Source organism: Echinococcus granulosus (genome assembly GCF_000524195.1).
Source record: "Echinococcus granulosus chromosome Unknown EG_S00032, whole genome shotgun sequence".
In the NCBI taxonomy this organism is placed as follows: Eukaryota; Metazoa; Platyhelminthes; class Cestoda; order Cyclophyllidea; family Taeniidae; genus Echinococcus; species Echinococcus granulosus.
In genome coordinates, this window is record NW_020170412.1 from 732,914 (window position 1) to 755,155 (window position 22,242).

Consider the following 22,242-nt stretch of genomic DNA (forward strand, 5'->3'; position numbering starts at 1 on the left):
TGTGCATATGATTAGTTTAGGTAGTTCTACATCAATGCTTGAGCAGATTTGTCGCCTTTGGCCATAAAGTCGTCTCACGTCTAGATTTCCTCTTCTGCTCACTTGCTAGTTCTATTTCCCCTCCCTTCTCCTGTCCTCCAGGATGTGCTTTCAGCATTGGGTTCGCCAAGTCGAGTATACTACAAAACGGAGGATAAGATGATGATTCACCTGCCCCAGTCCTACCGAAAGATGCGGCAGCAACGCTGCGACTACTTCTATAACTACTTCACTCTTGGCGTGGATGTCCTCTTTGACGCGCGAACGCATCGTGTCATCACCTTTGTGCTTCACACCAATCAGCCTGGGGAGTACGCATTCAACATGTGAGTGACTGGCCTCTGTGTTTACTACGCTAGTCATTTTGTCGGGCTTTAGCAGTCGCCATTTCATCGCGTGAAGGTGTTGTTGATTCTAATTTAAAAAGATTCGACCCGTCTTTCTCTGTGGAAAGGAAAACTGGTCTAATTCCAGTATTACGAAATGCGATATCCGGTTTGTAGACCTAGTACATTCACTTTTCAAATGTGCTATTCATGAGTTTTGTAGTGCCTTCATTTATCCGTTTGTCCTTCTTTTTAGCTACTACCGTTGCATGTTCGAGATCCCTCTCTCAATCACCTCCGACGACGGCGAAGTCAAGTCGCTAGTGATCGACCCGTTCGTAAAGGTAACGTATATTTCTCTTCTGACGATATTCTCCTGTTCTTCCCCCATTTTACTCGTGAAGATATTGTAAGGCATATGAACTTACAGGTAGCTTTATTGCTAGAGGCTAGAAGACTAACTAGGGCTCTCTACAACCGGGGTGAAAACTGAATTGTGTGGGAGACTGGGGAGCATAGCCGCTACTTGCCTCCCATCATATTTTGACCGTCGTTCTTAGTTTGGGCAAATATTTTAGCGCTTCCGTTACTCGCAATCTCGTATTGCCTCTGAAGCGGTTACTAGCGGCGCGTAGCGTCTGAATTCCCAATTTTGAATGCTGTAGCCATCTAGGTGACAATTTTTTGCTCCCATTTCGTTTTTTTTTCTATTTTGATGTCAGATTCAATCCCTGCTTGAGGGCGTGATCAATGAGCAGCCTGTGGTGATCCACCAGGAGACGGCTACGCGCAGGAATCCTTTTGGCGTGACCAACGCCTACAACTATCGTGATCTTATCTTCGAGGTCAGTTTTCACTCCACCTGTGACCGAGTCAATTACGCCCTTGGTCGAGCTAATGTATGTCGGCTCGTAATGGCCTTGCTGTTCGGCAGGAGATGGCTACGTCTCTGTGGTGGGAGGTGTTGAAGCCAGTAGGCAGCCAGGGCGGGTTGTTGCATGGCTAGCAGGCAAACGCTCCCCACTTCATCAGAAGATGTAATTGGAGGTGGTTAATTAGGGCATGCGGGTTCGGTTTACTTCGACGCGGTTCTGACGCTGACAGTTCTTCCTCTGTTAGTCTGTTGTGAGGTTACTCATTCCTCCTTTGATGGAATAATTGGATTCTGCGCAGGTGTTGTCATGGGTCTTGAGGACAGGATTACATGTCTTATGCTCGGACTCTACGCACCAAACTTTGAGTCAGTGGATCGTAAGAGGGCGAAAGTAGATCATCGAGACTTCTAGGTGGACAACAGAGAATCTCGTTCCGCTCAGAAAACGACATTTGTAAGGCCCGATTTCCTCCCGAAGCTACCAGAGAGCTCGTAGGCTAATAGTGTTGGTGGCCTAAGCATGACTCCACGTCACCAATAGGTCGACCAAATCCCGTGACAGACTTTCCACAGATTTGCCGAAACGTATCCCCTTTTTAGACAGACCAGAAAGACGGGGTCGTGGATAATTCTCTCTACTTCCTTGTCTTTATAGGTGCTTCCGCAAAATGGCTATCTGGCCTCAGTGACAATCTACTCCCTGCCCGAGGAGGCTACATCCTAATTTCCACTTCGTCTATTCCGTCGAACTGTGCGTCATTCTCAGGATATTTACGTCTTGAATCTTCTCCATTTGCAGAGTCCTTCCAATCCCCCATTCACATGTGCTGATCCCTGTCTTCATTGGTACTTTTTATGTGGTCGTGCTTCACCAGATGCTTTCCAATATGGCGACAAACGTGTTTTTTTTTGTATTACACTTTATTTATGTTATTTGCTGGTAAATTCACCCTCAGATTTGGCCACTTTCTTTTTCCCTCCGAATGTTGCAGTCCCTTTTTTGGTGGGGACTTGAGGTCACGATGAAGGGCGAAGTCCTCTCCTCTCTTAGTAATGGTTCAAATGATGAGATATGAGTTTTTTGTTTGTTTTCTTAAAGGTATTCCTATAGCGGCTGTGGTTTTTACAGTGGAGCTCTTCTTCTCGAATAACCTCTTGGAAATACTGAGTGGAGTTTCGAAGTTAGTTCCAATTGATAAGTAGGTTGTTTACTTCGCACGGCACTACCGCAGCAAAAAATCCTTAAAGTTGAGATGCATTATGAAGGATTTTGGCCTTTCCGTTATGTCATACAAAAATTGACTGTGAGAACAGAGTTTAGTCAGGACGCCTCCTATTAGTCGGTGTCAAGGTCGCCACATCGACTCCGGTTTGCCTGACTTTGTCCGAGTTATTCCATAAAAGGAATTACAAAATCGGATTCTTTGGGAGCAGGATTTCATGACTTTTATGTCCACGACCCAAAAAAACGTTTAGTTTTATTATCTTTAGTCGGAAAGATCAATTCATTTCTATTCCGCGTGAGGGATGTTTCATACCAGGCACTTTGAAAGGTAGTTCCAAACCCTCAGGCTCGTATAATTGGCAGCCACCCATTCCTGCCTGGCGAACCGAATAGCCTACCAATTTAGTGTGATAAGGCTTGGCATTCTTCCATGCAACGAGTCAGGAAGAGAGTACATAACTTGGAATGAAGGGGCAGTCTTGATTCACCCGCTTCTTCTTGGCAGGTGTATGTGCGATGGAGGAACGAATTTGCCCTCGGTAGCGGCATAAGCGCTTGGCGTGGTGGACTGAGAGCTACCCCTCGTAGAGTCGTGTGGGAGTGGGTTACTTAAGGCTTCACGTCCAGTATCGAGTAACCGTCGTATCGATACTTTTCTTAGGTCAGTTTTACGGTTTTCCCAGGCTCGAGGGCGTTAACTTTTGTCACAGTTATTCATTTAATGGAAGTAAACGAGCTAGATTTCTGAAGATTAAACGAAGACCTTTTTTTTGAGTGGAACAGATTCAGCCTTAGGGTTGGTTACTGGTCTTTAGTTCCATTTCATCTCCACTGAACGCCTCAAATCTACTCAATGCTTCCTTTACTTACAATGATTTGAGTAGTAGTACCGACCGTATAATCCCTCAAATTCGTGTGTATACCCCTTAGCACGCATCAGCCTGACGTTTAGCATATGTAAGATTATTTTTGTCACGTATAAGCTTTAAAGTGGATAATCTTCCATGGTATCCGGATTACCACCACCAACATTCACAAACCCACCATTTGTGCTAGCATTTATAGAAGCATTATCAAAGCATCCTTTTCTGGCATCAGTGCAATCTGTCATGGGAATATGTAGAAGTAAGGGAGACGGTAAGATTTTCTATAAAGTTGTAAGAGAACACTGACGCTTTCTCCTTCGCTTAGCCGAATTTGAACATAAGGAACGAGAGGCCTTGGTAGGTGATGTAGCAGAAACCCTGTGGATCATGCTCGAAGTGGCTGAAACGGAGGAAAGTAAAGGAGAATGCTTAGAACTTAATACCAAAATCACGATTCTATTTTGCCTCCATTTTTGGCACGCAAAAATTAAAACTGTTCGCCCCCTTTGCTGATACCGTACCCGCATGGAGCGACCGATTCTTGACACCAATGAAACCCCAAACGCCAATTAGTAGAAGTCACATGGCGCTCGGGTGGGTGGGTTAAAGTACGGAAATTGTAAAGTGAGTTGTAATACGATAGTGGTTTATCACTCAGTTCCGGTGAGGCGCCACTTTTGTACTTCGAATTAGCCCCCTTGTACCTCGCTGGGTGGGCATGGCTTTTTGGGCCATGCCAATAGCCCAGACACCTTCTCCGTGCTGAATATATATATTCTGCATGAGTATTGTGTCTTCTTTCGTCTTCAGGGAGTCCCGGGACGCTACAGAGTGGGCCATAACTCCAGAAATTCCGATATACGGTTGCATTTCAATAGATCATCACGAGTAAATTCGATTTCTTTGCCTTGCGCAGTAGTCCTACAATGATTTCTTTGAATAAAAAGGCTGGTACTTGTATTTGTCTATTAAAAAACAACAAATCGGATTTTAGAAAACTATTTAAGCGTGAAACTTTACAGTACTAATTTGCAGATGGCTCCTACCGTAAGGAGTCGACTCCCATTCCAAAAGTGAACATCAAGTAGGATTCTAATCAGTAGAATTTGATTAACCCAGAAGTTATTTAACTAAATTTTGCAGAATCGACTTGGTGGCTCCAGCTGTATAGTTCCCCACATTAGCCCTCTTAACACACAAATTAACTATAATTCGGGGAGAAAATTAAATACAATAAACAATGCACCGAATGCCTAATGGCTAGGAAGGTGTTTTAATTCTTTTAAAAGTATTCTTTGATAACGTTATTTAGGTGACGCTGAATCGCTGTAAAAGTGTGATGAAAAAGCTTTACATCTAAAAGGCTATTACGAACATAAATTGATGCCAACACCTTACCTGTGGTTTGATCATTAGAACTAATAAAATGAAATTTTTATCGTAAAAAAATTTAAGTTATGGTTCTAAGCCTAAAACAACTTATCCTTATTTGTTATAATTAATCGGAATTTTGAAACTGTGAGGAATTCTGTTTGCTACAAAAACTAAGTTAGGGTGAGGCTTGTAGGTACCGATATTTAAGCGTGTCTCGCATGGATCGTTTAGAATCCCTGAGGACTTTGTGGGGACATTCTTAACATTAAAAAATAGCTATGACTATGTGGCTTCCCGTTCCCTCTGTGTTTCACGGTATCCTCTACTACGGTTTATTTTGGCGCGCTTGCATTCCCTCACCTACCTTCCGAAGTAGTCGCCGATGATAACATGCCAAGTGGGACCAAATTCGTCCTCAAGACGCGTCCTTAACGCTGTGCACATGTCCTCTGGATCGTCGTAATTATGGTACACCTGGCGCACATAGTAGAGGAAGTCGGCCTCCACATTTTCATCCAGGGATTTTCGGAGGAATCGAGGCTTAGACGAATGATCACTGGATGGGCCCGTGATACAGCATGTCTGACGGTAGTTAGACATGATTCGACATCACATCTGCCTCTTCTCTCACCTCTATTCTTTCACACCTTCCGCCTGTGCACACATTCACGCACCACCGCACTCTGATTGGTCTCCGCGTGGTGCCATTATCGACTTACTCGAGTGTGATGTGCGTGTGCGCGCTCCTCTCTGTCTGCCAAATTCGCTCTGAATGACACTTGGTTAATTGAATCCACCGAATTAACTGGTGACGAATTAATGTGCTTGTGTCTTTAAGTGGTCTTACCATGAGTACGCTCTCTGCTTCATCCACTCTAGTTGTATTAGGCTTGGAAAGGTGCTTCATGCATTAAATAAACTTTTTTGAGGGAATACGGAAATCGTTTTGGAGGGAAGGTCGTGAGTAATGGAGACAGTTTAGCATGGTGTTCATTCGAATTTACGGCGTCCTCGGGATGTTTACTCATTTGTGAAAGGATTAGGCAAAAATTCTCAATATGTGGTTTTCTAAAAACTTGTATTTTGCACTGATTAGGTGTATCGCCGTTTTATTAGCTAGGTTGCATTTTGAGTTTGCGAGGCAAGAAGCAAAAATCCAGTAGCCGAGTTGTGGTTACCACTGCTTAAAATAGGTGACTTGAAAAACCAACTGACCTTCCAAATTCTGGGCCTACGACAACGTGCCACATTTGACCGAACTTCTGATCGAGGCACTGCTTAATGGCAGTGCAGAGGTCGACGGGGTCAGTGTAGCATTGGCAGGCCTCGTAGACAGCTCGGAGGAAATAGGACTCCGCTTTCTCATCGAGGTCCATTCGCACGATCCGCGGTTTATTGGCGCATGACGTGGGGTCGGGATTGCTTCGACAGATGGTTTTCATGGTGAAGGCGTTGCTGTTAAGCCTACTTCTTCCTGCCTATTCCGACATATGCGCAACTGGCGCGGTTTTATAGGCAACCCTAAAACCACCGCATAATTTGATTTAAGCGCTACTCATAGGCACAAGCTCAGTGGGTTTGTATGTGATTTCTGCACAATAGAAAATGCTCCCTCCCAACCAAGGTAATCGCCTTAATTACTCTTGAGAATTTGTCATGCGTTCTCTCGAATGTGCACCAGATGCTTCTAGACACTTTACAACCTTCTGAAAAGTTAACTCTATCTGCAAAATTCATTTTATGATTAAAAGATTCTAATTAGCTGTTTGAGAATAAGAAAGGGGAATTTCGGCACCATTTTCATTATTAGTCCTCTTCAGCTTCCTCAGTTTTGCCTTACACGCCTGAACCCCCTTTGGTGTGTTGTGCTAGGAAGGAAAAGATAACGCCTAATTCCACTTCCAGTCATTCTTCTTATTGACTGCATTATTCTTGGCTCTCTTTTATTACCTCATGAAATACTTTATTTCAAAATAGATTTGCTCACTGATCTGTGTAACTTTGTCATGCGACATGCTACATGTTCCAATCCGTTGGATCTATCCACAAGGGTCCGGTTCGTGTAATCATTAGTGCCCTGAGTCTTCCCTGGCATTGTAATGTGTCGGAGAAGAGTTGGAGGGCCATCATCATGGCCCGGTGCGCCATTCTTCAGAGCGGGAGCGGCAAGTGTCATGCGCGGATGCCCAAGTACCCTCGTAGTTAATCAAGCAGTTAAACTAACTGTCAAATCACTACCTAATTACTCAGAGCCTTCCTTTGCAGTATTCTGTTCACCTTATCGAGTAAAATTGAGGTTTGCACTTCATACGGGGCCATGCCTTATTATAGCCACAGCTATTCAAAGCAGTTTTATTCTCATTCAAGGAAATCCTTGTTTGTTAAGTCTATGTGTAGCGCTTTGATTATTTGTTCAACTTTTCGTCCTAGTTACGCGGGCACTTGGGGCTCCGCCGTTTCTACTTCTGCTGGGCGGCATGACCTCCGCCTTCTAGTCCTTCTGAGCATCGAAGATATATTTTCCGTCCTCATGTAAGTCACTACATAACCTTTGAGGAATTCTTCCATTTATATACTTTAAACTAGTTATTTAATTTTGCCGACCCTAATCTACTTAGAATGATGGAAATGAACTTGCGCGTAGATTTAATCTAGTTACCGCATACATTCCTGAGCTCCTTAGTTATCTTGCATGCCCACGACTGCAGAAAAAAAATTGCGCTGAATTCGGAATCGCCTTGGAAATGACGGCGCGATTAGAAATACAATCATATTAGGCACATTCTCCTTGGAAAAGAAAATGGAGGTATGTACTACGTTCATTGTGTCATTGAAGGAATCTGGGGCTAAGTTTTGCCTCTTTTTTGTAGGCCACATTCAAAAGAAACACTAAAGGGGTAGATTTTTAATTTCTGCACTTGATTAATGGTAGTACAATTACTAACACAGTATTTAGTCACCTTGTCACATGACAAGCCCCGGTGGCATCACATCAAGAAATAGGAGTTATTAGATTTGATGTAATTCGCCTTTTTTACTACAACCTCACTGCCGTGGGAGTAGGATTGTAGGGCAGGGCGGTTCAGGGAGTTCCCACACACGCACGCACGCACACACGCCGGATTGAAAGGGATCAGGTTTCAGGCACAATCTGAAATTTGCCAAGTTGAAACCCACATTTCACATTTGCAAGTTAGGATTACTTAATTTGGTAGATTAGAGTGCTCTCCTTACCCTAGAAACTTTGTTTTACGTGCTTTATAGTCCATGGTGGAAAAAGGTGAAACTGCAAGGGCCACGATGGAAGAAGACCTTGACTCCGCACAGTCCTCTCTCCAAATGACGCAGTTTCAATCTGGGCATTCAACAGGGTGGCCAGTTTCTATGCAAATTTATGGAATAATGAAAACTTTCTTTGCTTTTTGGAACTAATGGGTTATGTAAAACAAAATTTGAGATGGCGATCACGGGTCACAATAATTTTATGGGCTGTTTGACTGACATGCGCTCGTATTGAGTCTCGTTTTTTGTTTTTTTTCTGGTTATGATTTACAAAGTCCATAGGGTCCAGGAGCAACAACAATATCCCCCTGATTGTGCGCACTTTGTCTCGTAATTTTTCAAATGTCTGGTAATTTCGTGACTTTCTGAGGGCTATGGTTGGTAAATCACAGACATCCATTTAAAGCAATAAAACGTGCTTACAGTGTGTCTAGAAGGCAAAAAACAGTAATGTGGAGAGGTTTAGTCAGCATTTTACCACCATTGGAATCTGCGATTCCCCTTCCCAAGCATTGCCACCGCCTCCACACTTGCAAAGCAATCCATTCCTAGCCACCTCTATAGACGTCTCATTTTTGTGCCTCATTTGTCCACTAAATTTCGTGCATATTTGATGTGATTGTCCACTGCTAATGTCAAGGAAAGTGATTTTATCTTGGAGCTTGGACAGGTGTCATCAGGCATCATCATTCCATTCCACTTCATTTCAAAGCGGTGGTGCTGCCACAGGCACGTTTAGCAGCGATTTGAAGCATAGTTTTGTATTGTGGTGTAATAAAATTGTGAGAATAAGAAAACCACATTATTTTAACTCATCCGTACTTGTCCTTTCTGTTTCTAAACGGAAAGAAAGTTTTTTTTTCACATACCATCAAGTTGTGTCGTATTGGATAGATGGATCTCAGTCATAACGGTTTTACCCTTAGTAAGGAATTCGTAGCGCCCAGTTGAGTCTGCAGCCCACCTCAGACATTCACACACACACAAGGCTGAAGTGACGTGTGTGCCTTCTCCTCAAAGTGTGCAATTGGCAGTCTCGGTACTGCCTCGCACTTCCATCCGGTTAATGAATACTGGAACAAAGTACGATTGCAATCGGTCATTCAACCAACGGACCAGGCAATCATTTGCCTAGTCAGCCAGTCGGTCAATCAGCGAACAATGTCAAGAGCACAACACGAATAGACGGAAGGAATTGAAGAGCATAGTGTGAGTCTCTTGAGTTTATTGTCTGTCTCTTTGCGCACCTGTCAGTTATATGTTGGCAGCACGCAGGAAGTGGATGAGTGAGACCCTTTTGCCTAGCTTTTGTCTTCCATTACTGGCCACTAGGCCTCCAACTTTTCCGTAGTTCCATAACAAAGTTGCCGTCAGATGGGTTTGTCCCCGCTACAATCTGGTGTTTATGGACGTGAGCTTGGATCCTGTTGAGCCGCCACCCCGATTAATCAGGTGGCCAGGGCTTTCATAAAGACGTCTTTATCCGCCGATGGGAGTGAGTGAGCAGAGAGGCAAAACTTGTGGATACGCGGTGAGCCGTCGACACGTGGTGGCTTCCAGTCCATTACGGCGATTAATGGAACCCCTAAAGCACCTCTGTCTGCAGGAGCGCACAGTTCTAGCGTGCTCTGGAAGTAACCACGATGGTGGGAACTGCAGGAGACTTGAAATAGGGACGTTGTATGGAGTTGCAGGCATTCTTAGATCGCCTTTTAGGGTTTATTCGACTGCTGCGCATCTATCAACTGGTTAGGTAACAGACCACCTCCTACCTAATGCGCCATTAAATTGGGGTCGGCAAAAACCACTTAATTGAACTACAAATTCGTTTCCGATGGGCTTAAAGGAGATCTCGTTCCCGCGACCATGTACTACGAGAAATGAAGAATAGAAAGGGAATTTTAACAAGGCATTTAAAAGATGTGCCGATTTCGCGTTCTTGTGATCCACAAGCATCAAAATTCGACCAAATAACCGCAAGATTCAGCTAACCCTAATTTTTTTCTTCAATTCCTAACTTCTGCTCTTTATTTCCTGATCTTGGTTACATCTTAGCCTGGTGCGAACCAACATTAACCTCCCGCAAAGGCTGCAGAATCTTCAAGTTGGGTAGATATAGTATTTGGAGAAGGCGCGGTGTCAGGAATGACCTAAACTAACCGACTGATCGAGGTGTCTACTCTTGACAGCTACGAGGAACTAAGTGGGGGATCGAGGTGTGAAGAGGAAATGTCAGCAATGTTTGATGTGAGTGGTAATGAAGCACTTGATCTGCATCCACATCAACCGAGAAGCGGAACTGGTGAAATGCGAGAGGCAAAGACTCGAACAGACGGACCGAAAATAAGCTCGAAAAACCCGCAATGTGCTTTTCACTTCCTTCGCGTATAGGATCCGGCCCCTTGAATGCGGACGCACCCGACGAGGTTGCAAGCTGGGGCTGTAGCCACCTCCACCCCGCCGTATCAAGGTGGGACCAAGTTTTCATCGCCAAGGTGGAATTGGTGGCAAGACAGATTGCAATGGTGATTATTTCAACGAGATGTATCAAAACACCACCCAAGCTACTTTTTTGGGATGTAAAAAGGGGACAATTTGCTAGGGGAAGATCTTTGATGCCTCCGAGCTTTCTTAGAGCGAAAATCTGATCCTGATACTCCATGTGTCGGAACATCACCATCAAGACTGAGACTCTTCCAGCGTAAGACTGTAGAACTGGAACTGTGGGCAGTTGCAAGGTGGTAATAGAAAGTTTACTTGGCAGTGCCATCTCACCCTACACCAGTGACCCCTCCACTTGAGGTCTTGAAACAATCCCAACGACGGGATAGTGCGCCGCTTTACTTCACTAAGTATCTCAACCAGCATTTCAGTGAATGAATGCATCTGTGGTGACGTGTTAAGGAGTGAAAGTAAATGCCCCTCTTCTGTGTTTTGTCGGTTCAACTTGTCTACAAGTGATGCCCAAAAACTCTTGCGACAATTGAATGACATCATATTCACTCATTTCTCGTCTAAAAAGAGGTTCCATGGGAGAAGAGAAGACGACCAAACCTAGCAACGGAAGAATTGCTTTAAAGCAATTCAAACAGCCGATTCCAACAGTTCCTCGCTTAATTCCAATACAAACTCCGGTGATGACATACAAGTGTCCGGCTCTAGAATTACGTCGACAGTGGCAAGAATAAAGGGATCAGTTGGAGCGAAAAGGGGTGCCTGCATTGCGTAGCCCCCCTCCCACTCAGCTTAAACAATTCTCGGCTATACGAACACGAAAAGTGAGACAAAAATCGGTCTCTGTGTGATTAAAAAGTAGGATGAAATTAAATAAATTATTGTCTTCAATAAGTATGTGAGGATGGAGACGGTAAGCTAGGTCTTACGAGCAGAAGCCGAGGTGGGTAGAATAATGGGTGGAGGACGAAGGGGCACCATAGGAGGGGTGGGGTCGATGTTCTCATAGGTTCGCGGCGGCACCGTAGGGCCAACGGGTGCGGTGGTGCCGGGCGGAGGCAGCGAGTTCTCCTTCATCCTCATCTCCGTGCAACTCAGCCGCAGTTGTGTTAGATCAACTGAAGAACAAAAAATATGGAAAGAGTTGAAGCAGTATGGCTTAAGAGGCAAGCCAGATCCGTGCATAGCTCAAATAGATGGACAGGCATGCGGAGTGCAACAAGGCAACTGGTCCCAATCAACACATCGGTGGTGCTGTTCAAACTTCACTCGCCGCCTTGAGTGCCACTACAGGTAGGCGACAATTACCTAGCTTTAGTCTTCTACTAATTGTTCTGTTGCCATTGGTGCTGAAAGTACTGCAATCCGGTCTCCATGCCGTAGTCTTGAGTAGTTCCCGTGAATAGGTACGCTTTGTTCTCTGTGGTTGTCAAAGGTTGAGGGATTTTCGCCGCAGGAGTCAGACACATGTAAACAACTGCTGAACTGCATGCCACACAACAAAGGCGATACAAAGCTTCTGCACCTTTGAAACCGGATCACGCACGGTTCGTGAATTAGAAAACCTCGATCTGCATCCATGCGGTCAGTTTAAGTGACATTTGATAAGAGGAGGGTTCCCAAATAAGAGGGACCGTGGTGGAGGCCAGAAGAAGCACCGCGCCGATTGACTTCTAGATCAGCAGTCCAATACACTCTAGCCTGATGCTTTTTTCACCTGTCAGCGCATTAGGTCACAATGTTCTACGACTTTCTCAGGTGCTATAGATGTAAAGGAGTCGCTTCTTCCCTCCCAATTTACTTCAATGCGCAGCGGGATATCACTTGCCTTGATGCCCATTCTTGACGCGTGTTCGGGTGATTCGTCAAAAGACGCCAAGTTTTTGGATGGTACGTTTGACTGCCCCCTCCACCTTCTCCGCATTCCATACACCAAGTTTGACACGTGAACCGGCTGCACCTGTGGAATACGAGTTAAACTCAAGTAGCGAAGGCGGATAAAGTCAAACCGGATCCTTTAGGTTTATTAGGCATTGAAGAACGCCGTATCGATGGTCTGACGCATATCCAGACCCCGTGATGCATGCGCACAAACGATCTCATGCGGTTAACAAGACCTTCCGAAGTAAATATCAAGTCTGTCTGGAGACCTATACCGAAAGCCGCGCGGACGCAACGCTAGTTGGCAACACCGTAAGGTCAACTGCTACGAGGAATTAGTAATCACGACCGTCGTGTATGATCGGCACACCCAACCACCCCTGTGGCATCCGAGGTAGAGGCGCCACCATTTCGCAGCCCTCTAGCCTCCCTTGGCTGAGACTCCTCTACTAAGAAACTGCATTCAGGGTCGGTCCTGTTAATGCTTAATTTTTTTTCTCGATAGTAAAGCAGTAGAGCATTTAAGAACTCTTGATGTTGTGCTCTTTGCTAATTCCAACTGTGGAACTTCATGCTTTTTGCTTCAACAGGCCACTTCAATTTAATCTGCACAATCAACCACCTCTGCTACTGAAACTTGTTTTTAAGTAGTAGCACTTTGGCGTTTCTCCTACTTCTTCGGCTATTTCACTCACTTGGGATAGTGTTTTGAGGATGATGCACAGAGACGGTGTTCCTTCAAGCCGGTTTTATGCATGACCTATCTATCTGTCAACCTGAACCGCCAAATTAAGGTTGAGTGCGCTTTATAACTTCTTGAGTTTCTCTAGCTTCGCCAAATTTAGATCTCAGGAATATTGGAAGAAGCGGACACACGCAAATTCAAGGGGGACAGAATCCCAAGGATAATCAGGTCATCATCATCAGGCCACACTCACACGCACACCACTAAAAACAAACTGCAGAAATCAGCCCGTGTTAATGGGAAAAAAGTGTGCAGAAACACCTCGTTACCTTGTTTGTTCGACTGCAACTACAAAGCGGTGGGAAAGCTGACGCCTTTAACTGACCTTTACTACACCACATGTAGAAATTCACTGACTACTTAAACTCAAACGTCAACCAGACTTACGTGGTTTGAGAGCGCCCTTCGGGAGGCCACTGCCGCAGTAGAGTTCAATGATTTGCAGAATCTTTGCGTCTTTCTCGTTGCGTTGTGTGACCTCGTCTGCAAATTGTAATAAAAGGCTGAAGATAGGCGGATTAAGTGGAGAGAGTGAAATCAGTAACTCCGGGGAGCGTCCGGGGGGGGGGGGGGAAAGGGGCAGATAAATCATGCTCAAATTAGCGGTGTGAGGGGGCCCGACGTAAGCGCTAGTGAGTGGGGACAGCGCGCACCACTAGGGGCAAATCGTAGAAGACACAAGCAATCAAATGTGATGACAGTGATGATGACCGAAGGGTCTCGGAATGCTTTCCGACGTGCTAAACTTCAATGCAGGCTCCTCCATGGCGTCACGGTGCAGTGATATTGGCCTTCCAGACCATCTGCGAGTGTATAAGATAGCTGCTTCCCCATTTGAACAGGGAATTGTAAAACACGTCGACATTAAAGAAAAACTTAATTTTGATTAACATCAGTTATGATGAAGCACAATACTACGGCATTCGACGTGGAAGAAAACGGTAACAGTTGATCTCGTGAATGGCCTTAGAACTTCTCGCTTAAGTGGAGAAGTGGTGGTCTCTGTCAATTACACGGAGGTCAGAACTGAATGGAAATGAACCTTACGTAGCCTACTTAACTCGCCCGGCGGCGGTGGTCGAGAAGATAGAGCTGGTAGACGCCTCGCGTGAAACACTGCCTGAGTAGACTAATTATCGTTATCAATCGCACCACCAGATGGATTTAGAACATGTTATATGGTAGTGAGGTGGGGATGCACTACCACCACAGGTCACCACTAAGGCGTGGACAGGGGAGGGGGAGGAACAGCACAAGCAATCGTGCAGGAGAGAGAGAAGCGATCAAACTATCAGCAGCATGAGCATGAACATAAACAGCGGCAGTGCACTATGTGCTGAAATGCTTGTATTTACGAAAGTGTCCAGTCGAGCGTAGAATATCGTCCGCATTAATAGCACTCTTCTGGCGATCTGAAATTGTCCGCAGGAGGAGGAGGAGGAGATGAGGAGAGGGTTGATTGTAAAGGCACCATAAATGGCAGAGCAAGACAAACACTTACCTGTACGCAGGATAACAACAAAAATAACAACACCTAAATCTGTTTACCCTTATATTGGTTCCTACCATTCCTTGAAGGTCCGTGTACAGCTAGTATCACCAGGGCTACCTCAGGCCTTATGTACTGATAGCTTTGAATATCAACAGAATTAGTGATCCACATCTAAGCCCAGGGCTCAACTACATTTGGGGGTACCACACCTTTCTGAAGGGTTTTCAGAAGTGCTGCAAACACATCAGCCGTATTGCTACAGCATTTTGGCGAGTCATGCTCCACTAGCGTTGCCAATAAGATGTTTTCTCTCATCTGCCAAAATTTAATAATGGAAGACTACCAAAGACCCAGCTTTCGTAGGAGCTAAAACCACACAAAAGAGAGAGAGCCTGTGAATACACCCTTTCTCAAGAGACACGACATGCTCAGCGGATGAATTCAGACTGCAAAGTTGACAACAATTGCTAATTTTCAGATGATCTACTTATGCCATATAAGTAGCAAGGCCTCTTGGTCATACCGGTACGCTTGCGTCGCATGACCTTGCCGGCAGACGCGGCGGCCCCTCGGCCCTCACCACTGGCGCCAGATCGTCCAGGTGAATTGGGCCTGGAACCGCGATTTCCGTGGCCACCCGCGAGGGTCACTCGAGCACCAGATCGGGGAGGCATTTCCCCACCGCTGCCAGAGATTAGTGAACAGTGGGACTGCAGTGGGGTGCAGTCGAGACGTAGATGGGTTAGACGGTCCTCCTGTTGGTTTTGGAGATTTTGTTGAGGGTTTTTAAAGGCGCTTGAATGAGCGACTTCTTGACGCTTTGGCATGGTGAGGATGTCCTCTGTGGAGACAGAGAAAGCGAGAGAGTAAACGTGGGGATCGGAGAAGAATAAATGGAGGAAATGAGAGGGAGCCAAATGACAGACGCTAAGATTAAGGGATAAGAGCGAGTCTGCTAACCAGGCCACTTGACAAGAGGTCGAGTCCGCACTTCGTGCGATAGAAATCGACATCCGGGTAGATTGGTAAGATCGGTGACAGCAATAGCGTTAGTACGAGGCGGTGGTGGTGGTGGCGGTGAGGTAGAAGGGGGCGTAGGCACATCATCGAACGCCTCCGCCTCTCTATCTGCAGCAGGACCGCAAATCGGACCGGAGTGAGAGGAGCGCAGTGCAAAGAGGTGTGGCGCAGCAGTGCCAGCAGCGAAGCCGGAGCACCCGCCTTCGTCGGTAGCTCCACCGGCAGATCGACGACGTAGCAACCCCAAGCCGCCCGGTTTGGCGGCCCGTGTAGCACTGCGCTGACGCAGAATGGCACCACCTGCCGTCTTCAGGGAAGTTTATGGTAATAGAAACAGTAAAACAAATCTGAGATATCCCCTAACATTGCTGCCTTCCGATAGCCCATAAGCCCCGGGTTACTGCTCAAATGTTATTTGGTGCTACAGACCTACTAGCGTGCAGTAACCTTTGTTTGCGCAACTCATTTACCAAAGAGATTGCCTGAGCAACAGCGCTGTGTAGTGGGCTTCTCCTTGAGAACTGAAAGGAATGCAAATGAATACGTTTTACTGAATAAAAAGATGTCTCAAGTCACTATGGGTAAGAAGTCGAAAGCAAAGCAGATTAAGCGTTTGCGGTGCAAAAGTGAGGATTCTGCTATCCTCCAATTAAGATGGGCATTTCATCACTTTCAAAGCAGGGTAATGAGGAAGGTTACACGTGCAGAATGCTTCAAGCACAGTAAACTGATAAGTCGCCCATCAATAAGACATCCAAATAGTGTGAATGTTCCAAAGACGCCCTGAAGGTCTCCACGACGGTGACGATTCCGATCATGGAGGCCCTGTAGACAATCCTCAACACCGACAGTCAACCCCGCGACCAATTGGCGCGTGGAAGAGTACCTCCTCAACAGATAATGGGCGCATAACTTGCCGTGAAGTTGTACACAGGAATCCGTGGGGACGGTGAACACAATCATTTGCAAATGGCAACACGATGGGACCAATGAAGAGGTGAAGCAACTTGTCCTGGATTGTTTCGGTGTCGAAGCTACCCAGGTATAAGTTGGACGTTTAGACCCAAAATAACCTTTTTAACGTTCCTTATCGACGGTCCACCCCAGCCCTTCGATATGTTACTAACAGCCCTTCTTCCAAATCAGTGCGGCTTCAGGGCTGACTCATACCAAAGAAGCAATCCCAACTTCACTGTCTAGCTTTTATTCATAAGTGTAGAGAAGAAAGTTCATTATCGTGGCGACCGAAATCACAGCGACTTTTAACAACCACCTCGATTTCCAGTTCTGTACAATGGCTACCACCGAAGTAAGACCACAATTTAGTGAACTGGGAACGTCCACTAGGAAGCTGCCTACTATTTCTCGAACAATGTCACCAAGACGGTGGGGGCAAACTAGATAGGAGATTACATAACAGGATGGAGGAGAGGAGGAACAAGTACCAAACATAGCCCCATGAAGTTACTGCATTAAGGATGTCGACTATTTCCGAGCAATACCAAGTCGGCTTACCCTTAACACACAGTCCGAAAACAATACTGTGAGCCTTTAAGATACATACTCAGCGTTGAAGTAGACAGTCGTTCTACTGATGGAGAATCCTAGCACGATTTTTGTCGTTCCAATCTCCCATGTTTGCCTTTAAGGCGCCCGAATTCCTTGTGATGATAGAGGCAGTGACCAAAGGTAACGCCAAGGCCGGAGTGATTTGGCTGCCGTGGCGGTGTTAATCCCACATGGAGTAAGACTTCCCCAACTCCTCTAAACGCCTCGAGTACCATGGTCATTTCGACCCCGAGTCGGCAGGATTCCTATCTGGGTCCAATGGCAATCTATTTGCTTTTTCGTTTCAGTTATCTATTAAGGATGGGTTATCTCTTCAGGTAATCCTCGTCGGCTTTGCTAACTCCACGAAGTCAGTCGGGAGAGAGACAGATTTGATGATAACATGAACGACACATCTGAAGTGAATACAAGTTATTCACAGGTCTGTAACTTGAAAGGAACTGCTGCTTTGAACACACCCTGCCCACTGAAAAACCGCAACACCATTTCCGTGTGGCAAGTTGACCTATGCGGACACCCAAATCGCAGCCACCATATTGTTGCAGCGCTCTGAACTGGTCATTTGCGGCAACAGTCCACAAGCCCTCCTGTTGAGCCTCTGCGGATTTGGTCATCAACAGCAGATATCCGCCCGTTGGGGCGTTTGATCGTGCCATGCAACTAACGAAATCGGGATTTTTACCACGTTGGGTAAGACTGATACCTGCTCGAGCCCTCTTCAAGGAGGACAGCTTTACTGGAGATGAGCAGAAGGATTTGTGGGCCATTGGAAGAAGCGACCTAAACACGAACACCATGACGCCAAGGTGGTGAGCAAAGCCCACATTTAAGCCAAGTTCTACGGGATATTTGCGTTCAGACGCGGAAGGCGTACAAGGCGAAGCCTGGGGCAGAAATGCTGTGGCATTCCCCAGGCCATCAACCCGACACGAAACCGTGCACAAGACCACGCGCACAAAGCAGAAAAGTGCGAATCACTGCCGTAAGATAAACGCCCTACAAGTCGTGGTGGTACCAAAAAACGAATGCAGAACTGAGGAAGGGAGGACCAATCAAAGGTGGAGAGATGTGCAAGTTGTGCGGTTGTTAGGAGAGCCTATGTGCTGATGATGGGAGGTAGAGTGGAGAAGGGTGGTGGGGGAGGGTTAGAAGAGCGCAGAGAGAGATTACCGCATGACGGAACTTCACCCTTTCTATTTCCCACTGAAAAGGCATGGCAATGATGTGACGATGTGATGTGAGCAAATGAGGATGAAAAAAAAACCTCCAAATAATGATAATGCCAGAGAGTATCTGGCATTGAAATGACCAGATTAAGAAGTGGAATGAACAAATTAGAAGCGAGAAATTAATAAGAGATAGACTGGAGGCTTCTTAAAAAAATGGAATTAGACCCACCTAGGTTGAGCAATTTAGTTTAAATGAGCAAGAACATAGCATCGCAGTTGCGTACAGAACGAGTCCTCTTGTGTGAGAGGGAATACTGCTTATTAAGGAGAAGGTGGCTAGCTTTGTGAATGTATTTTGATTCAATAGACCTCCATGCTATGACGGTATTAGGGTTGAGGATCATATCAAGCAGTCAAATTGACAGAAGCAAAGGGGTAAGTGCGTATGAAACACAAATGAGGACCTTAGAAAGAGGTGTGTTACCAGTAATCTGGACTCTGTACCTACACACCAACTAAAGGTTCGCTTCAGTTCAAAAAGAGGAGTATTTTGGGAAAGTAAAGCCGCTAGATGAGCAAGCTGCCATGCCTTTGATGATTAATGGGAGTAACGGCAAAAGGACTCACTCAACGCAATAGTCAATGTCAAAGTAACAAATCTAAGGTGCTTCTAAAGGGTTTAAATTGGCAACAATTGCGCGGTTTCTCTCAGGACTGTAAGCTTAACTCGACCCCCGCCCATCAGTTGCATGAAGAAGGAAGCCTTTTTTAGTCGCCAGCTAAGATCGTTTATAAATCCTCTTTCTTGATCAAATATCGCTGCTACATAGAACACTCTTCCAAATTCCACATTAAAAGACCTCCAGATTATGATGATGACGGTAATGTCACTACTTCAACGCTACCTAGAGCCAGTAACTAGCATAAATGGTTAAGTGAGTAGTTTGTAAAAAAGGTGTAGTAATTACAAGTTAAGACTCAAATAGATCGGTGCTGGAAGGTCAATCCACCTTGAAATCGGGTCCAACCTGACTGACTGAACTTGTACCGTCCTGCCAACCTCATGAGTAGGATAGTTGGCAGATAAAGAACGACAGACGCACAGGAAGCAGGATGCAAATTAGCAGCAGTTACGACCTTGGAACAAAACAACCACTCTGCGAAAAACTTGGCACGCGCCTCGTGGTTATGTAAAAACGAGGAAATTTGTAAGCGAGGAATGTTGAGGCATATGCAAGACTGGCGTTTATTAAGCAAACGCATAAAAACCAGATGATGATAATGATAACACCATTCCTTTGACGAGACGTAGAGCCAACTCACCGTACTGATTATGCCTCTGGACTAAAATAGGTCATTTGTAGAAGTAAAACTTGACCTATAAAATGTCCGTCAAATCAATCAAAAGGAAACCTCGACTAGGTAAACAAAGAATTACTTTTAAGTAAGAAGTGCAACCGATCAGAACCACGGCTTGGATGAGTAAAGAGAGAATCACTCCGTGGGTAATGCACGCGCCGCTCCTGAAGGAAACTAACCTTCGAGTTTCGGATAAACTCTATGACTGTAGAGTAGAAGAGGTCACGAGTGCACACCCCAGTGCACCAGAGATGAAGGTTGTGCTCCTCCGACGGTAAACTGCCACCTGGTGAAGTTAGGAGAAATAAATTAGTGCTAGCCAACCACCATGGAGGTAATATCCTGCGCATAAAGGAATCACTTACCTACAATCTTGACACTAATCACGTTTTCATTCTCCTGCAAAGCTGTCACCGTGATGTTTGATATAGGTACGTGCATCTAGAAGGGGAGTGTTTGAGCTTACTGAGGTGGGATCAACTTACGCGAAACTGGTAGACCCAGGGAGCGACAGCAGAGAGAATGAGAATGAAGCTGGGGTAGAGGAGGAGAACAGCTTGGGGCTTGGAGGAATCAATGACAAAATGACCGTCGGCGTCAGCAACGCAAATGCTTGCTTTCAGGGTCAAGGTTGGATCGTTCATTTGGGGACGCGACTGCCGCAAGAAAACACAAAAACAGCAAAATCAAAACAAAAGTAGTCCTAAGATGACGATAATATGCACTATTATTACTCCGACAAATCGCTTGCAAAAGACTTCCGCCTGCCTTAGTCAATTGTAGAGTCAGTGAACATTGTCAACTAAGAATTAAAGTCGAACCAAAACAGATCTAGCCAATGTGTCGGACGTTTGCACTTGTCGAGAACCAGCAACGTATAGCAAACCAACGCTGATTAGAAAGGAGTCAAATACAACTACACTCCCCTCCAACAACAGCCCAGCCTCAAACTGGGGCAACTTACCCAACTACCAAGTTTTCTTAGAGTGCTGAGTTACTTCGAATGGTCAAATATCTTCAGTAAAAACAAACCGGACAAAATTTTGTTATTTCTATTGTAGTACACTTGTTTTTAGGTGTTTTTATTTCAGCTTTGCCTCACACAGACCTTCTTTTCAATAATTGGAGTCGCGTGCTAATACAAAATTTCCCAATCCATACATTCGGCGCTACTCATTACCAAAACAATCAACAATGATTAGCGTCATAATGAAACTTGGGTGAAAAAAAAAACTCTTGGCTAAACTGCCTATCCAAAAAAGGCTGCCATGACGCACAGTCATAGCAGCACCGAGAAAAAAAGACAAAGCAGGGCTTCAAATATATCGACTTAAGATCCAAAATTGGTCACCTGATCGGGAAGTCCACGAATTTCTGACGAAAGCACCTCAATATCCACTTCCCGCAGGTTGCGAAGCAGATCACAACGGTCCAAAATCTCTGAATAGACTTGCATCGCTTTGCAGATTGCTGTTCTGTCAGGATGAGGATCCTAAATGAGAGCAATTGAGTTGAAAACACAACACATAATACCTCATAATAACGCTCCGTTTCCTTCAGCAGAATGGGATAACGTGAGAGTCGATCGTGCACACTTGCAAAGAGGGATTTGGTCTTTGTGGAATACAAATCTTGACCGGCTGCGCCAACAGCAACGGGGATTGTTGTGATGGCCTCCTGTAGACCAAATTCAATGTATGCACAGGAACGTGTGTATTCACCCGCTAACTGGTCCATGTTCTTAGCAACGTCTAAAAACAATTTCCCAACGAATTTCGGCCGCGACAGCCTAAGTAAACACTTGGCATCGTAAAAGCTGCATTACGGTTTCATTTTTTCCAATGTTCTTGCAACAGATTCGTGTAAACGAATTATTTCTGCTAACTTGTCCACAAATATTGACAACTTGGACATGAATGCGCTATGCAGAATGAAATTACCAAAATAATGGTTACAATTCTGACAGCACTTCGACATTGGGTTTCAAAATGCGTATAAGCAGGTTCAAGTCAGCTATTTGTTTTGATTCGCCCTCAAGGATATGTTGCACAATCTAAAAGGTAGATGATGCCCAACACAAATCTCACCTCTTGTTGAAAACTTAGAAGGTGGCTGGTGTCTGCGGATCTAGAACATGAAACTAGGTGAGTGCATTAACAAGGTATATAAATTTTACGCATTTTCCGGACATAATTGCTGGGAAACCAACCCTGTGTACCGTTTAATTCACCGTGCCACCAACCGCCATCAATTTCCTTCAAAACTTTGATTATGTCACCGGTTTTAAAGGATAACTGGGACAGTGCAGGGGTAAAAAAACCCAAACCTCGTCGAAATGTTGTCGGTCGTAATCAAATAATGCTTGTGCTTCCGTTGTGACTGCTGACTCCATCGCCTGATTCTAAACGTATAGCCCATACGGTGAGCTAGTAGGTTATTTGCGCAGGCCGGGCTATTTCGGCCTTTTGTTAAAAAAGGCCATTGTCTGATTACTTGTCACACTTAATGTTTTGTTAAGCCTTAAAAATTGCCTATCATTCTATCACTGCCACATATAAACAATTTAT

General features: G+C 45.2%; 3 protein-coding genes across 3 annotated transcripts; 1 reads left to right on the plus strand and 2 right to left on the minus strand. All coding sequences in view use genetic code 11, as the record gives it.

Annotated features, from left to right (window-relative positions):
* Nucleotides 1–231: 231 nt before the first annotated feature.
* Nucleotides 232–1,963, plus strand: EGR_04882 (hypothetical protein; the record flags this gene model as incomplete). Its single annotated transcript, XM_024494131.1, has 4 exons — nt 232–365; nt 622–709; nt 1,088–1,210; nt 1,895–1,963. 4 exons carry the CDS (start codon nt 232–234, stop codon nt 1,961–1,963), a joined length of 414 nt encoding a protein of 137 aa, XP_024351520.1.
* Nucleotides 1,964–3,651: 1,688 nt separating this feature from the next.
* On the minus strand, nt 3,652–6,146 carry EGR_04883 (Dynein light chain 1, cytoplasmic; the record flags this gene model as incomplete). Its single annotated transcript, XM_024494132.1, has 3 exons — nt 3,652–3,730; nt 5,069–5,260; nt 5,920–6,146. The coding sequence occupies 3 exons, from the start codon at nt 6,144–6,146 to the stop codon at nt 3,652–3,654; spliced, it is 498 nt and encodes a 165-aa protein (XP_024351521.1).
* Nucleotides 6,147–11,070: 4,924 nt separating this feature from the next.
* On the minus strand, nt 11,071–22,067 carry EGR_04884 (Rho guanine nucleotide exchange factor 7; the record flags this gene model as incomplete). The annotated part of the gene is made up of 16 exons (XM_024494133.1): nt 11,071–11,144; nt 11,370–11,558; nt 13,454–13,549; nt 15,082–15,399; nt 15,519–15,885; nt 17,606–17,807; nt 17,851–17,927; nt 19,855–19,961; nt 20,041–20,116; nt 20,161–20,331; nt 21,027–21,167; nt 21,209–21,464; nt 21,631–21,728; nt 21,763–21,815; nt 21,885–21,969; nt 22,002–22,067. The coding sequence occupies 16 exons, from the start codon at nt 22,065–22,067 to the stop codon at nt 11,071–11,073; spliced, it is 2,376 nt and encodes a 791-aa protein (XP_024351522.1).
* Between the last annotated feature and the right edge of the window lie 175 nt (nt 22,068–22,242).